Source organism: Sabethes cyaneus, chromosome 3 (assembly GCF_943734655.1).
Source record: "Sabethes cyaneus chromosome 3, idSabCyanKW18_F2, whole genome shotgun sequence".
Classification (NCBI taxonomy): domain Eukaryota; kingdom Metazoa; phylum Arthropoda; class Insecta; order Diptera; family Culicidae; genus Sabethes; species Sabethes cyaneus.
Genome location: NC_071355.1, coordinates 147,351,773 through 147,369,765, shown reverse-complemented (window position 1 = coordinate 147,369,765; position 17,993 = coordinate 147,351,773). Strand labels below are relative to the sequence as shown.

The 17,993-nt window shown below is 39.9% G+C and overlaps 1 protein-coding gene across 2 annotated transcripts in view; it reads left to right on the top strand.

Annotated features, from left to right (window-relative positions):
* The window catches only part of LOC128741745 (ATP-binding cassette sub-family G member 1), a 93,233-nt gene extending 77,778 nt beyond the window's left edge, over window positions 1-15,455 (top strand). For both annotated transcript variants that reach the window (XM_053837748.1, XM_053837747.1), the window contains exons 6-12: window positions 5,354-5,592; window positions 5,742-6,052; window positions 13,836-14,004; window positions 14,073-14,173; window positions 14,240-14,395; window positions 14,476-14,684; window positions 14,883-15,455. In XM_053837748.1, the coding sequence (XP_053693723.1) occupies window positions 5,354-5,592; window positions 5,742-6,052; window positions 13,836-14,004; window positions 14,073-14,173; window positions 14,240-14,395; window positions 14,476-14,684; window positions 14,883-15,021 (1,324 nt within the window). In that variant the 3' untranslated portion in view covers window positions 15,022-15,455. The remainder of the gene's footprint in view (window positions 1-5,353; window positions 5,593-5,741; window positions 6,053-13,835; window positions 14,005-14,072; window positions 14,174-14,239; window positions 14,396-14,475; window positions 14,685-14,882) is intronic.
* The last annotated feature ends 2,538 nt before the right edge of the window (window positions 15,456-17,993 follow it).

Below are 17,993 nucleotides of genomic sequence, written 5' to 3'. Positions count from 1 at the left end.
GTCTGTCTTGGGCTGCCATTTTGTAAGCTACTCGAACGCCTGCTAAACGTGCATCGTTGTCGGCAGCACACATTCATCGGGTGCAGAATCTACCCCGAAGTTCATGGCCTCTTTTTGGTTCTCTGTTGAAAATAGTTTTGGTCACTCTTTCGTCGGACATTCTGGCCACGTACCCAGCCCAACTCGTCGATCAGCTTCCTTTAGCGTCCATGATTCATGTTCGTAAAGGGCCAACTTTACGATTAGGGTTAAGGTTAAGGTTAAGGTTAAGGTTAAGGTTAAGGTTAAGGTTAAGGCAGAGCGCCAGTTTTATGGGAATTTGAAAACGACGGGACTTCAGTTGGCTACATAATCCGTAGAAAAACAGATTCGCGGCTGCAATTCGTCGTTTTACTTCGGGTTTACATCGTTGTCACATATCACGAGCGTACTAAGGTATATGAATTCCTCATCTACTTCATGTCGGTCCCCATCGGCACCAACACTATTTGGACTCCTACGTTCCCTGCTAGCACCTATGTAGGCACTTCGTTTTGGCAGTTTTTTCCCAGTCTCGTCGTTTGCCGTTTAAAAGGCCAAAGGCCTTTTTCACTGCTCTACAGTGGATTCCGATTATATCGACGTCATCCACAAGTCTAATGTCGAATTTGTTTATTCAATCTGGGTTGAAACTGGATGAATTTGATCTGTCAGATAGGAGCAAATGAACACAAATAGTTCATCCAGTTCAGGTTTGACATAAGAAGCAGGTGCGATTTCATGATGATAGTCCCATTCCTTTCAGACGAGCTTTATGCGGGCCCGTGCTACTATGAATCAAATTTTTGCTCTCTGGCAAATCCTCCAGAAATGTTGGGGGTACAACATGCCCTATATCATATTTTCGAGGGTTTCAGGGCAGCATACGATATAGTTGAACCCGAACAGCTATGGCAGATAGTGCACGAGGAGAGTTTTCCGAACAAGCTTTTTTTGTATGGCAGAAGGGCATTGGGTTAAAAGGCCACTGCGACAGTTTTAATGATCATCTTTTGTGGCAGGCCCCGATTGCTGTACACAGTTTACGGACCGCTCATACTCATTGATGGAGTTGAGCGGGATAGTTGTAATCCTGTGCCCCAATTCGGTGCTACATGGTTTATAAAGCCAATGGCCGTTTTGGGATTTAGGCTTCATACCTGATATGGAGTAAGAAGGAAACTTTCTAAGAAGTTGTGCCTTGATAGTGCAAGAGCTCTGCAATAGCAGATCAGATGCGCTGAACTTTCAGGTTCAGAGTTACAAAAGCGGCAGGTGTCGGATGATACCTTGCCGATATTCTTTAAATGATAAAGAGCGGAGCTGTGTCCTGTTAGGAGTCCCGTGATTGTGCGTAGTTCACTACGAGTTGAATGGAGTAGTTTTTTAGCTACTGCAGGGTTTGGGCGTGTTTGATTCCAACGGGATACTATTTCTAGCTTTTCCTATGTCATCAGTTCGTCTTTCACGGCGGATGTGGAGGTGCCTACAAACGATTTAGGACCAATAAATTGTTGAGCTGTTCCTTGTCTTGCTAGGTTATTAGCAAATTCATTTCCTTCGATTCCGCAGTGACCGCCCAAGTAACAATTCTAAAGCCACTTGATTTTTCTTAAATTTTATATGGGTTTTATTGCGGTATTAGTCATTATCTCTGGTTTTATTGTGGTATTGCGCAATTCCAAGAAAATACGAGTCCAAACACACTTATAACTAGCTAGAAAACCATAATAAAACTCCTAATAAAGCAAATTTATTGTGGTTGCTTTTATTACCACGTTAAAACTTGTTGGCTGCACAACGTCTCCTATAAACTTACCATAAGTGTGGCATAGCAATACAAAATGGTGCACCAATCAAAATTGTCAAACCGCCAGAAATCTGTTAGTTTTACAGAGCTATTAAAACTGTAACACCCTCACCAAACAGGTTTTTTGCTGCTATTATGAAGAATACTAAAGTTCAACACCAAAATCATTTTTTTGCGAGGCCATATTGCCATATATATTCTACATATTCTAGTATTCTGTTTTAGCTCGCAAAAATACTTATCGAAACAAAGTGTTTTAGAAAAGAAAGTTATCATCACTCGGTTTTCCTGTCACAGGAAGCAACTAAATTGCTTTGGCTAGAAATTGACATTGATTGACTGAACACATTTATTTTGTTAAAACGACCAGTTTTCGAAAATTGCATAATTTCGATGGCGCGTTGATTTGACCCACCTATCATGTCAATATGCACGATAAAATTTTAAGCGCATTTGCAACACATCAATATAAACTGCTAAAATTTATTAATTATTTTATGGGTTATTTTATTATGGTCGCTGCAAAACAAATCGATAAGGGTGAACTGACAGTATAACTTTGACTTTTCTGCTCACTGAAATATTTTCATGTTTACAAAGTTGGCGGACGGATTTAGCTTTTCAGCAAGCTGTATGCTTTATAGCTTTGCGGCGAAAAGCTTTTAATAAATTATGGCGGTAGCTGTCAAGCAGCGAAAAGCATAATCGGTTTTACTGCTGCTTTCAGCAGAGCGTGATAAGAGTACTTCAGCCTATGACCTGATCCTTATAGAGATTATGAAAACCTCCTGAAGATGAAAACCACTTGGTCGGAAGGCAGTTTTATAGCGGTCATCAGAGAGTTCTGGTGGAGCTCATAGTTTTATTCGCGGTTTTATGGAATTGGCCATGAAAACCAGTAGTGCAAAGTAATAAAACTTTGTTTTGGCGGGAGAGCTCCTTCAATACTGTGCTGCACTCCCAAACTAATTTGGACACGCATTTGGCGGACTTGAGTGCTAGTAGTGCTGCTTGGCTGTCGGCGAAGATACCGATTTTCGCATGCCTGTACTTTCGTTGCAAGCATAGTGTTGCACAGATGTATATTGCATATACTTCTGCTTGAAAAACTGTGAGCCACTTTTCTAATGAGATAGTTTCCCTGATGCCGGGTCCGTAAACTCCGGAGCCTGTACAGGCCCCCATTTTTGAACCATCTGTAAAAAAGCAGATAGTTCCAGATGGAAGATCGGGCCCTCCATTATTCTACATTGAGCGACCTGTTTCAATCACTTCATATGGAACGTCCATATTGGGCCTGGCTTCCATGCAGTCAGAGACTGAAGTTACTAAGGGTGTCAGATTGAACTCCCGAAGTATGCAAAGATGACCGATTTGGTCACCTTCGAGAATAGTTTTACTCCTTTGCAACCGTAGTGCAACGAGCTCCGGACAAGCTCGTGGCTGAGTCCTTTCGAATCGCGCAGGGAGTTGCGGCAAGGAAATGGACTGTCCTGCATGCTATTCAATATTGCTATTTAAGGTGTGATCCGGCGAGCGGGCATCGAAACGAGAGGAACGATCTTCAGCAAGAGTAGCCAACTCCTAGCTTTCGCAGACGACATCGACATCAAAGAATATCACTCGATGTCGCCGATGATCTGGAACTGGTGGATGAGTTCGTATATTAGAGATCTCTTGTCACCGCCGACAACGACGGAGATTCAATGACGCATTCAAGCTTGAAGCCGAGCCTACTTTTCCCTCCGTAAGACGCTTCAATCAAGGAGCGTACGCCGCCGCACAAAGCTGACGATGTACACAACGCTAATCAGGTAGTCCTCTACGGACTTGCGACAGTAACTATTTTACGGAAGGCATACGTACACTTGCCGCATTTGAACGAAAGTTATTGCGGACTATTTTTGGCGGAGTACAAACGCATAGTGGAGAGTGGCGTAGGTGTATGAACCAAGAGTTGCATGTATTACTTGAAGAGATTCCCATCGTACACCTAGCGAAAGTTGGGAGACTACGGTGGACCGGCCACGTCGCAAGGATGCCAGACGACTGTGCAGTGAAAATCGTTCTCTTCAAGAAATAGAAGGAACAGAAGGACCCAACTAGGCTCGACTAGGTTGAAGACGCCTTGCGTGTGTTGATACGTGCAACGAATTGGCTACGAGTAGCCCAGGACTAAGTACAGTGGAGAGATACGGAAAGAGCCCCCGGCTCTCGGCTGGTAAGAAGTAAGAAGTCCTATTCCTTTACTCTTCGTATTACACCTTCCAACGCAACGTTGGATAGCAGTTTAAAACGCGAGTGTGCATCCCCTTGATACGGTCCGTCCCACGTCACGATAGTGGCTGAGGTCTCACCAGCTATTCTGACGCATGGTTTTAACCCATCTAACGAATCGCATCATTCAGCGAAAGTAGTTTCGTCGGAACTCCATCGTACGCCGCCTTAAAGTCCACAAACACATGTCTGCAACTTATATCCCCGAGACTTGTCTAGTAACTGACGCGGGGTAAATATCTGATCCGTTGTGGAGCGACCCTCACGAAAGCCAGCTTGGTACTCGCCGACGAAGGACTCCGTTAAGGTGAAATTAGTCGTCATCGATTCTGCCAATTTTAAAAGCAGTTTTTCTGTTTGAAACAAAAATTCTGTTCATGAAAATATAGTCGCTGTGTTCAGATTAGAAAGAAGAATGCAGTATTTAGATTTTTATAAACAGAATCCCGCTTTTGGGCCCAAAAACTGCTTCCAAAATTGGGCTCTCCGACGAAAAGTTAATGACTGCTAATTTTCCGTTAACGGTCTCAGTCTATAGAACAAGATACGGTAAAGCACCTTATAGGCAGAATTGAGCAATGTAATGCTTCGATAGTTATTACACTCTAGTCGAGTCAAAGGGGGCGCTGTATCCGCAAGGTTACCGAGGCTGCTTTGACAAGCGAAAGGTCGTCGGTTCGAATCTTAGTAGAGTCAGGTCATTCGATGTCAAAGTTACTTTAGCATGGGTTTATTCTCTCGCACCCTTCCATCATGCTGAATTCTATATTATCCCGATAAGGGCTATTGATAGTGAAAAATGACTTTTACAGTTAAATGGCTATAATTGGGGACAGCGCTGTAATGTGGAACGAGGTGGGTAAATGTGAGAGAGCATTGAAGGAAGAGTAAACCCACTTACACACTAGCACGCATAAAATTTAATAAGCATATCGTTCACTGAATAGGGATTATTGCAACAAGAAATTCATTGCGGGTCATACAGCAAACATCCGGGCTGCGTGTTTGAACCTTAAAGTTATAGTTTTACTAATATTTATCGTTAGTTGTAATATTGAATAATGTAACTTCATGGATTTAAAACCTTGCAGTGTAATATTTTTAAACTTTGAAGTCTTACTCATAAAAGTTAAATTGACGAAATGCATGCTAGTAATGAGTAATAATAAACGTATCACTAACAAAAAATCGCCTCGCTTGTATTTTTCATTACATGCATTTCGTACCGATTTACCTGATGCACAACAGCGGTCTGGACAGTTCGTCCTCGCTGTACACAATTAAACTGCTGCAGGGACTGGCCCGAGAAGGGCGCACAATCGTGTGCACCATCCATCAACCATCTGCCACGGTGTACGAGATGTTCGATCATGTTTACGTGCTCGCCGAAGGGCACTGTGTCTATCAAGGATCAGCACTTAACACCGTACCGTATCTGCGCTCCGTTGGGCTGCAATGTCCCCAGTATCACAACGCTGCCGATTACTGTAAGTATCGTGAAAACGTTCGCTGTAATTGTTTTATGTTTGAATTGAAATCAAACATCTAATTCTTTGCTAATCAAATAATGCATTTGTTTTCCATATTAACATTCAACGTTCTGTCGTTTCTGGTGGTCACCGGTCGATGAAAATAGTGCTGGAGGTAGCGAATAAAGAGTACGGAAATTTCGTTAACGCCCTCTCGAAAGCGGCCGTCGAGTGCCACTGGCGTAAGCCGGAACCGTGCATCGTTTCGGTGACTCCACCACCGCACTATCTGGCATATGACAGCAATCATAACGGAGCGAATGCCGTCGTGTACAACAGCACCGTCATCGTCAGCACGGACAGCGAGAACGATGATGGCAGCAAACAACTTCCCCCGTACCGGATACGGAAGCCGTCCGAGTTCACCAAACTGTTGATCCTGATGCGGCGATGCAACGTTCAGCTTTACCGCGATTGGGTACGTACGTAGTAGCTTGGTGCTTGGTGATTGAACTTAGGTTCAGTAAAAAATGCTAAAATTCCATTTCTACGCAACAGTTTCAGGCTGCTTGCTACTGGCTATAAACGCAGTAGTTAAAATTCGATTTATGAGCGACGCTCATAATTCATTGTACTACATTTAGTAAAAACACTATCAGTTTCGAGAGGATTGTTTTCCACACAGGGACACGATACCTCGATATAACACAATTTATTACTCCAAAAGTTGTCTTATGTGGAAATTGTTTTATATCGAAACATAATTTTTTCATTGATTTCATTTTTGCATTGACACTCGCCAGTTTTGCTCGGTGTTGTGTGTTTACTATTTATTGTTTGAGCGATTAGTTTTTTCAAGTTTTATGATTATTTTGAAACAATGAACAGAGGTGAGGGGTCTTAAACCATCATAAAGTAAATTCTTGCCTCCAAAATCCCTCACATGCCAAATTTGGTTCCATTTGCTTGATTAGTTCTCGAGTTATGAGTAAATTTGGATTTCATTTGTATGGGAGTCTCCCTCTTAGAGGGGGAGGGGTCTCTAACCATCATAAGAACCTTCCCCGGCCCCAGAAACCGCTGAATACAAATGTTTTTGCCGATCGGTTCAGTCGTTTCCGAGTCTATAAGGAACATACAGACAGACAGACAGACAGAAATTCATTTTTATAAGTAGGTGTAGACTATTATTGCCGATAATGCGCTGGTAAATGATCTGTTTTTGTAAAAGCTGCGTAAAAATACATACATTAAAACCTTCTGTAATTATTTAGAATTAATGCCAAGGTATCTAAAATACAAAATACACCGTCGCGTTTGTTATTATTCATTAAACTAATTTTCCGAGTGCATATTTGGGACATCTTGCGTCAAATAAAGTACACTGCAAAATTCATGCGTCAATGGTTCCCAAATGGTTCCAAGCGTCTCACAAAAATTTGACACAATGTAAAGGATTCAATGAATATAAATTTTTATTTATTATTTACATATTTTATGCTAGTCTTACTATTACTATGCAACATTTGGCTTTATTTGCTAGGACGAGCCAAAAAAGATTTTTAAGCATTTTCGCATTTACCTGAAATTTCATACCGAACTGTCAACGTGTGGGTGAAAACAAGAGCAAAACTAATTCTCTCCTGCTTATTCTCATACAAACACCAGAAAAATATCAACATCCCCGTCATAGCGAATGGGTCAAACCGTTATTTTGTAATTAATATTTAAAATTGAACATTTCTTAACCGCGTCAACTTGGGTGCTTTCACGGTATAACGTAAAATACCAAAGTCCACACACCTAATTCTCTTGCCAATAGTTGTGGACTTTGGTCAGATTTTCCTTTTCAAACAAATTATTATGCGATATTGTTACATAAAAGTACGAAGGTCTGTGCCTAGGGGCACGAACGCGGGGCTCACGTAGGACAAAACTTGACAATTTGCAATTGTTTGACACGCAATTTTTTAATTTTTTAATTTTTTAAATGCACTGAAACATTCCTATAAATTTTATGCAAGATGTCAAGTTTAAATTTCCTAAATGCTCGTGCTCTGTATCTCAGTTTTATCCGTTTCTTAGAGTTTCTAGAAACTCATAGTGGAAGAGTTTTATAAGCCCACAATCACATTTCTTCTGGTAATTGGATGACGACACATTTTCAAAATTTTTGTACCTTAGGTAACCGGCTTAAAATGAATGTTTACTGGTTTAAGGATCTTACTCAAAACATAAAATATTTATCGTTGGACGCACAACTTACGGTTGAAGGGGAAAAATAAATAAATAATGTGGCACTGTTTTTATACTGGTTCAGTTTTGTCAATTTCCTTGCAAATAGTTTTTGACAGATTGATACGAGCAACGAGCTAAAATTATGACCGTCAAAATATCATCAATTGAGCTAAACCTTATTTTCGGATCAGACAGTCGCTAATTCTTCCTCACGTTGAAAATTACTGCATCACTTCACATGCATAAATATTCCGTCAACCCCTTTTTCATATAAGACAAAAAAAAGCAAAGCCATGGGTTTATACCGTCTTTAGACATTACCCTTCTTTATCGACAGACTTCGCAGCCGGCTGTTAGAGTACAGGAAAATTACGGGGCCAGTGCAACAATCCTACTGACTCTAACTAGCAAGCACCGCCTAGCCGAGATTCGAACATACGACGACTGGCTTGTTAGACCAGCATCGTACCTCGAAGCTAGCTGGGCGGTACTTTTCATATAAGACATTAGTTTTGAATAAATTCTTGCAGTATGTGGATACAATCGGGTGAAAGATTGGGGTTGGTAGCTCACTTTTTATAACTGTTCTCTTTCAGGACATGAAATTGGACTAGGTTTATCGCGGTCCTAAGAAATCATGTTGGGTTGGGAAAATTTATCACTTTTTCTGGCGCACTTCCCTAACACAGACATCAAGTTGGTTTAGAGTTATAGCGGCCCTGAGAAGTTTTGTTAGGACGAAAGGACTTTATTACTCTTTCTGGCGTACTTTCCAATCACAGATATTAAATTAATTAGTATTCGCGTTGACGAACGTAAGCTGCTGCCACCCCCAAAAGTTTACTGTAGGGTTGAAGCAGAATAGGAAGTTGTTAAAGAGCGCAAGAGATCGCAACCTTTTCGCAGATTTTCACCCGCATTCGCATATGGGAATTTCAAAGCGTGTGCAAGAGATCGATTAATGCCGTCAACGCGAATAAGTCTGAACGTCGTAATTAATCTTCGATCTGTTGGGACGAATGGTTTTTGTTCCTTTTTTGATAAAAATAAAGGAAAAATGAAACGAGAATCATTAAATGCAAGTGTAAAAACCGGAATGAGTGTAAATTTAAGTACGATTGTATACATCGATTTTCCCTGCCTTAGTATATTCGTGTGTAATGGGTACGTGTTGCTTAAAGCATTCAATATTTCTCGGCAATTCTGTGTGGTAGCCTCTATCGCTGAACACATCTCTGCAGCTTGAAATATTTCATCGCAAATGTTTTAAAAGGTTTTCCCAGGACGTTACGTTACGCATCGAAATTTATGTTTCACTTTTGGAATCATGTTCGTATTTTCGACAGTCGTTGTTCCAAATAGCTACTATGTGGCCTTTTGGTTTTGCCATTATGTGAATAAAAAAACATCGACTGTAAAAAAATATGTTAAGGTATATCAGAAGACCTGATGGTTTGCAAATTATACCTTAACAGGCGCATCTTCCGTAACCAGTTTAGCGAACTGTGAGAACGTTTGCACAATCTGTTGAGCCAATAGCTTTTTTCAGTTGTGTGAAATAACTGGAATAACAAGCAAAATTAATAAAAATATAAAATTGGACGCCATAATTTAATACACACAACGCACTTGTCGTGAATAATGATAGTTAATCTCATGTTTTTAGTCTTGACCTTGAAATTCGGTCATACACATATATTATTTTTTTATGAAACGATGGTTCTATAATTGATATAGGGGCAGTAGGTGAAAGAAATGAAAATTTTTTTTGGTGAAGGAGGGAAAGAGCGGAAAGGTGAGGAGTGAGGAAGGTATTGGTAGTTACGCTTAACAATTAGTCGTTTTAAATCCTACCTTTTGTCCAATGCTTGAAGGTGAATTCCGGTTATAATCTCAGATTGTAGCTTGGTTCGACTTATGCACCAATTTGGACTAGATTCAGTGTTTAGAGGTAAAATCGGTTGAAAACAAGCAAGGTAGTTTTGTACTTCAACAAAATTGTTTACTTTCCGGACATCAAATTGGACAAGGTTAAGGGTCACCTCACCTAAATTTTTTAGGTGAGGTGACAATTTGCGATCCTCACAGTCACCTGGGTGACTCCGCTCATCTGGGTAACTGTACAAATCAAACGGGGAGCCGTTAGGTGAGGTGCGGTGACTGTGAGAATAGGGCGCGTGAGAGAAGTAAGGTGAGGTGAGGTGACTGTGAGAATAGGGCCCTAATTGTTCAAACGATAACATTGGTTGAAGAAGATGGGTGGTTTTGGTTTTGCATCCTGGCGTACTTCCTAAGCACAGATAACAAGTTGGCATAGGTTTAAACGTCGTAAAGAACTTTCGACCTGTTGCGATGGTGATTTTCGGTCCTTTTTTGCAAAAATCACGTTCAAACTTTGATGACGTCTTTTCCAACCAATCAGGATGCCAGGATTTCTAGTTGGACAATGCTTCATTATTTTGAGTTCTTCAATATTGTATCAGGTATCAGGTATCAGGTATCAGTACTTGTGGCTTGAGCAGCACGTTCTCCTCATTGAAAGGGAGCTTTGTGCCTCACCTTTCCAGCCCTTGACATCATCTACCTGATGAAGGAGGGGAGGAAACAGAAGGAATAGGAAGCGAAGGAAGTTGGGGATGTTCAGACAAAACACAAGAATTACCAAGGGATTTATTTTACCTCCTAGGGGGTATTGTAACCCCAAGGTAAAACGAAAAATCAGAGGGGTTGTGTACAAGACACGACCGCATATGTAGGTAACGCAGGACTACGTAAGTCTCTTTGTAGTGATAGTAGCATGTATTCATGCTTGTAATCATTCGATTCTTCATGTATACATGCTATATGCAACATATATACATGCTACATGCGTTGTATGTAACATTTATCAAAGTAGTAATATTGCATACGTTCAGTTCTCAAAAGATTGTGCATTTGAAAACAATTTAACAAAATCTAGAACACAAATTATTGCTTTCCTGCTACATTACTGAAATTAAAGATTGTTTTTATTATCCATGGTTTCCCACGTTGAAGGGATTTTACCAATTTAATCCTATTTTATCAACAGCACATCTTTTCGCTACACTTCTAATGAAACGGCAAGCATGTGTATTCATACAGAGTCATATTATAATCGAACACTACAGCTGTAGCACGTTTTTCCAACACAGATTTCAAATTCGCCTAGGTTTAATCGCCTCTCAGTAAAGAATTTGTGATCTGTTGTGATAACAAACTTGTGTCGTTTTTTCTGGCACACTTCCCTAACACAGACATCAAATTGGACTAGGTTTAATCGCGTTCGCAAGAAATCTGTTGGCTCGAGGGGGTTTAGTCACTCTTTCTGGCGCACTTCCCAAGCAAGGACATCAAAATGGTCTAGGTTTAATCGCGGTGTTAAGAAATCTTGTTGAAATGAGGAAGCTTGTCACTTGTTTTGGTTTACTTCCCAAGCACAGATATCAAATTGGTATAGGTTTAGATCATCCTAAAGAATCTTCCAACCAATCACGAAGCGAGAATTCTGGTAAAACATAGGTTCATCATTTTCAATAGTTCAACATCAAGAATCCATACTTTTCTTCATTTGGGCCAATTCTTAGAAGATTTTCCAATCGATTGGTGTAAGAATATTGAAAATCGATCGGAAAACCGCTGAGCTATTAGCGCTCAAAATCTATCATTTTTCGTGACGCTCGCATTTTTCGATTTTTTTGGAATGACACTATCTCAAAACTTGTTGTAAGACGTAGTCCTACGTCAAAAGTCAGCAGTACACCCCCTAGGGGGTGTACATTTGACCTAGGTTGCAGCTTTGCTGCTTATTAGTTTCGCTCGAACCTTTTGGAAACCATAGTTCAAGCGAAAATTGTGCACTCTCAGAAGATTCAAAGAGGCACAATCAACACCAAAGAAAATCAAACGATGATCGTTGGCTGTTGCCATGCCCCTCAGAATCTTCCAAGAGGACACCGAAATTTTTGCATTTTGAAACGCAAGACGTTGCTGAACTCCAACGTCGCTTAAATTCTCCTTAGGATCCCAAGGAAAATTCACCGAAACTTTGTGGAGTTTCAGATTATACGGCTCAATTTTGAAAATTAAAGGCCTCACCCGCCTTTTCATTTATAGCAGCATGTTGGACTTTGAGCCAGACGCAGCTGCGCTCGTTTTCCGGAGCAAACCACAGCGCGCCGAATATTGTACACTTACGAATTAATAACGTTCTTCATCTGGGCCAACGCGTAGAAAATGTTCCGATCGATTGGTGCAAAAAAATATTGTAAATCGATTGGGAAACCGCTAAGCTATTAGCATTCAAAATCTGACCTGCGAAGAAATGCTCACAAATAATTCTTGTCATCAGAAGAATTTCTTTATAAGTCGGAGCGGCATTGAGGTTCAGTTTCCTGGCGTAAAGATGCTGGAATCGTGGATGGAAGTCTAATGATGCTCTTAGCTCATGGTCCTAAATGGAAAAGCGTATGAACATAATTTACATTTGCACATGACATATTCCTGCGTTATGGGACACCATTCCTACTTTTTTCATTTTTAAGAACTATTCGGAAAGTTAATATTTCCGAAAAGCTATTCATCCCAATCCTAATTTCGAAAGTCCACTGTAGATAGTTGTGACTGTTTGGAATTGGAATGAAATTTTGAAATTTATTTATCTAGCTGTCAAAAATAGACAAGCTGTTTGAAACAGATCTGATTTATTAAAGTTAAAGATACATGGTCAATTTTTGAAAAAAAAAAAAAAAAAAAAAAAAAAACTGAACATTTGAAAACGGTCCGTAATCGGCTATTCGGCGAAGCTTCCATTTGGTGTCGGAGCAGGAGCGTTGTACGGCCGTCATGTCAACTTTGCGAATGCATCTCTTGATTCTACCAATCAACTGTTTGCAATTCGTGGCTCTCCAGTTATTTTTGTACATCAAGGAGCTCAAAATCCCGAAGAAATCTTCGATTGGGCGACACTGAGGCAGATTTGTCGGTCTGTGGTTTTTTGGGTACAAAACGGATCGAAAGGATATTCAAGAACGTTTGTTTTTTTGCGTAATGTGATGAGGCTTTATCCGGCCAAAACGCGTATTGTCCATCTGCATGATGTTTTTGTAGAAAAGCGTTCTAAATTTTCTTCAAATATTCGTTCTGGTACATATCTTGATTGACAGGCAAACCAGAGGGCTTGAACCATGGCCTAAAATTACCTCTCTTGGAAATGGCAATGTTCAGCATCACTTTCTGTTTAGATTTATGTTTAAACTTGTATTTCATGTTCGGAAATGCAGTAAATGCAAGTAACAATTTGGGTTTTATTACATTCTTATGATGGCATTAAAGGCCAAATTGGTGAAAACCGCAATAAGAGTATAATAAAACTCATGGAAAAGTATCGATCATTTCCGGTAATGTGCGTCTTCGAAAGTGGGAAGTAATTTTTGTCGTCCAAAACAAAACATTTTCCGGAATAATTTTTTATCAACCAGCGGCATTGGGATTTCAGCGCTGCGATCTGTTCGTCAGTGTATTCCGGGGATCTTGTTTTCTTTCGGCACTTTATTTAGACTCTTTTCATTGTTTTGCAGATGAATCGGTCTTTCACTAATTTGCTTGCGAGTAATTGTCGAGGATCTTAGAATATGGTAAATAGTTGAAGCCGCAACATTTTCGCTTTGAAAATTATGTACTGAATAGTTTTTGCCGAGTTTTTTGTGCAATTCGTAGAAGTGTACAACGCACTCGCAAACTGCTGCTTGTTTTGACGCCATTTTGAGTAAAACTTGGCAAGTGCAAACACAACAAAAAATACTGGCACTCTTATTTCTCTCTGAGCTCGTTTGTTGTTGTGCATAGGGGCCTCAAAAAAACTGAAAAATTTTAGTTGCCACCCTTTAGAAAGGCTAGTTTATACCGTTAAGTGGAATAATTCGGTTTTTTACTATTATTAATAACTCATTATAAAGTCTGTATTCGCAATCGAGCAATTTTCAGTACATTTTCTTTTCTTGCAGACTGTAACCCACCTTAAGCTATTCTTCCACGTCGTGTGTGCCATCGTAGTCGGTTTATTATTCGGCGATTCCGGAATCAACGGCACGAAAAGTGTCTCTAACGTAGCTTCTTTCCTGGTGCATATACTTTATCTGTGGTATACAACGCTGATGCCTGGTGTGCTTAAGTGTAAGTGAATTGAAAAATTAGATGATGTTCAAGCAAATCTAACTAACATGTACACAATTTTATTTTAGTTCCGTCCGAAATGAAGATTCTGCGTAAGGAATCATTCAACAATTGGTACAAAATTAGAACTTATTTTATAGCGACAATGCTAACCAGTTTACCGGTTCAGGTAGGTATACGAAAATGTTATTCAACGGTGGTCTGAAACGCTAATATTATCTTTTCCACTCGACAGATTTTCTTCTCAGTCGTTTACAGTACGATAGTATTCACACTGACATCGCAGCCCTTGGAGTCCGATCGTTTCCTGATGTTCCTGGCCGTATTGGTTCTAACCACAATCGTTGCCGACGGATATGGCATCTTCCTTGGGACGTTTCTTAATCAAATTGTAAGTTAACGTTCCAGCCTTGAGGTGGAGCTTGAGTGCTTGAGTGTATTCGGATATATGAGCATTTTGTATTACCATAGAATGGAACCTTCATCGGAGCTATCACGACCTGCTACATGTTGGTGTTTTGCGGTTTTCTCATTCTGTTCAGCCACATGTCGGAGCTGATGAAAGCATTAAGCTATTCGTCAACATTGCGGTACGGACTGGAAGGTCTGGTGCTGGCTATGTACGATAACGGCCGCGCTAATTTGGTTTGTCCGGAGGAGGAAATGTATTGTCACTATGTGTAAGTAATTTTCAATAAAATTTCCTCTGCTTTCCTCTTTTGCCACTGTATGCACTAGATACTGTACTTTTTCTAATCAAAACCGTTTAGTTTATGTTAAAACTCTTAAAAACGCTTATTCCATTGAACATCAACCTGTAAATTACAACACGACAACATTGGTAAAGTACGATTTTAATTTCTGCTTTCTTTTCACAGTAAGGCTTCCACGATCTTGAAGGACCTCGGAATGGTACCGGAGAATTATCTGTTTAACGTTGCGATGCTAGCGGTTCAATTTATCTTCATTAAAGTGGCCGGTTTTTGGTCTCTGAAACGAAAGCTAAAGAGCGGCTAATGCACGGGACACGAATCGGTTGAGCGGACTGCGGAAAGCTCCCGCAAAGGTTGCTTGCCAAATAATAATTAAACTTGCCACAAAACACAATGGGGACGTAGATTTATGACAGACATTAAGTATAGATATCTTAAGTAAAGGTTTAGGTGCAACATCGGACACTGTATGTGAAGTATTTCCATATGAAACCTATTATTGGGGCTGGAAGAGAGCCTCCAGGGAGTGACTATTATTTTTAAGTCTTTGAAACGAATTTAGGGCAGCATGATTCAGCGACTAGTTCAAGATGTGAAGCATGGAAACAAGTGCACTTACTTATTTTTAGTAAATTATGACTAGCTTTAAATTGAGAATGTGATAATTGCAGTTGATTGTACTTCAAGTATATACCTACACGAGTTAAATATACACACGGAATTTGTACAACATTTTAAAACGGATTTTTGATATGAATTCTTGATAGTTTATTCAGTGATTTACTTGCTAGAACACTTTTAATTCCTAGCTCTCAATACCTAGCAAAAGAAAAAAAATTTTTCTTGGAATAACAGTAACTTTATGCATGTATCATGTATGTATCCATTATTGTAAGTCATAGATAATCTCATAGGTTCATTCTAAAGTCTTCCCTTTCTTTTGGTTGATGTTACAGTTGCACTTCTAAGCCATTTTCCAATCATTTCAACTGAAGTAAAGCAGCCACTGCTAGCTGTACATCTACTTTACTGGTAGCAAGTTCAGTTCAATCTAAAGGGGATGGTGATCCAATCAGTGTAAGCCGAACGTCAATCAAAACACGGAAGAGTAACGTTTTTATTCAGCTACTTAAACTAGAATGATTACTTGGTTGATATAGGTAGGTGCAAGCAAACGCTACACGACGTTAGCATTAGAGAGCTGATATTGATTTAAAATTCGTGTCTCTTTATATGATACTAGCTGACCCGACAAACTTCGTATTGCCACAAATTAACCTGTGTTGTACATAAATCATGAATCTCGGATGATCTTTATCACTTCTCGAGTTTTGCAAGTCCCCCAGTGGGCGGCACTTCCGACGGCGGGTCACCGGCAACACTCGCGACCGGCTCGTCCTGAATGATCTAGTGTTACTATAGATAGTTTTTGTGGTCTTGTTATTGATTAATGTTTTATGGAAGAGTCTCGAATTTCTCGAGTTGGATTAGTTTTTGAGTTTCGCCAAAATTTCTGTTTTATTTGTATGAGAGTCCATATCCCCCTACCACAGGGGTGAGAGGTCTCTAACTATCATAAAATAAATTCAAGACTCAAAAATCTCCTACATGCTAAATTTGGTTCCATTTGCTTGATTAGTACTCAAATTATAAGGAAATTTGTATTTCATTTGTATGGAAGCCCACCCTCTTAAAAGGGAAAGGGGTCGTAATACACCACAGAAAAAAAATTCTGCCATCTAAAACTCTCACATGCCAAATTTGGTTCCATTTACTTGATTAGTTCTAAAGTTATGAGCAAATTTGTATTTCGTTTGAATGGGAGCCCCCCCCCCTCCTAAAAAGGTAAGAAGTCCTAATTCATCATGGGAAAAATGGTTGCCTCCAAAAACATCCACATGCCAAATGTTGTTCCATTTGCTTGATTAGTTCTCGAGTTATGGGGAAATTTGTATTTCATTTGTATTGGAGCCCCCCCTCCTAATGTGGGAAGAGGTCCTAATTCATCACAGAAAAAATTCTTGCCTCCAAAAACACCTACATGCCAAATTTGGTTCCATTTGCTGGATTAGTTCTCGAGTTATGAGGAAATTTGTATCTCGTTTGTACAGGACCCCCCCTCCTAAAGTGGGGAGGGGTCCCAATTCATCATTGAAAAAAAAATTGTCTCCAAAAACACACACATGCCAAATTTGGTTCAATTCGCTTGATTAGTTCTCGAGTTATGAGGAAATTTGTATTTCATTTGTACAGGAGCCCCTCCTCTTAAAGTGGGGAGGGGTCCTAATTCACCATAGAAAATTTTCTTGCTCTCGAAAACCTTCACATGCCAAATTTGGTTGCATTTGCTTGATTAGTTCTCGAGTTATGAGGAAATTTGTATGGAAGTCCCCCCTCTTAAAGGGGAGAGGAGTTATAATTCCTCTTATAAAGAGGGGAGGGGTCTCAATTCACCATAGAATAAATTCTTGTCACCAAAAAAAACACCCACATGCCAAATGTTGTTCTATTTGCTTGATTAGTTCTCGAGTTAGGAGGAAATTTGTATTTCATTTGTACAGGAGCCCCCCCTCTTAGAGTGGGGAGGGGTCCTAATTCACCGTAGAAAATTTTCTTGCCCTCGAAAACCTTCACATGCCAAAGTTGGTTCCATTTGCTTGATTAGTTCTCGAGTTATGAGGAAATTTGTATGGCAGCCCCCCCTCTTAAAGGAGAGAGGAGTTACAATTCCTCTTATAAAGAGGGAGGGGTCTCAATTTACCATAGAATAAATTCTTGTCACCGAAAACACCCACATGCCAAATTTGGTTCTATTTGCTTGATTAGTTCTCGAGTTATGAGGAAATTTGTATTTCATTTGTATAGGAGCCCCCCCTCCTAAAGTGGGGAGAGGTTCTTATTCATCATAGAAAACATTCTTGCCTCCAAAAACACCTACATGCCAAATTTGGTTCCATTTGCTGGATTAGCTCTCGAGTTATACACACTTAAACGATTCGGTAAAATTTACCGAAATCTAAACAGCTGAACGTTCGGTAAAATTTTTTATTGCACCAAACATTACTAATGATCTGTAAACGTCGATTGGCACCATCGAAATTTTTACCGAACGTTCAGCTGTTTAGATTTCGGTAAAATTTTACCGAATTCGGTGCTTTTTGTTAAGTGTGTAAGGAAATTTGTATTTTGTTTGTATAGGAGCCCCCCCCCCTCTTAAAGTGGGGAGGGGTCCCAATTCATCATAGAAAAAAATTTTGTCTTCAAAAACACACACAT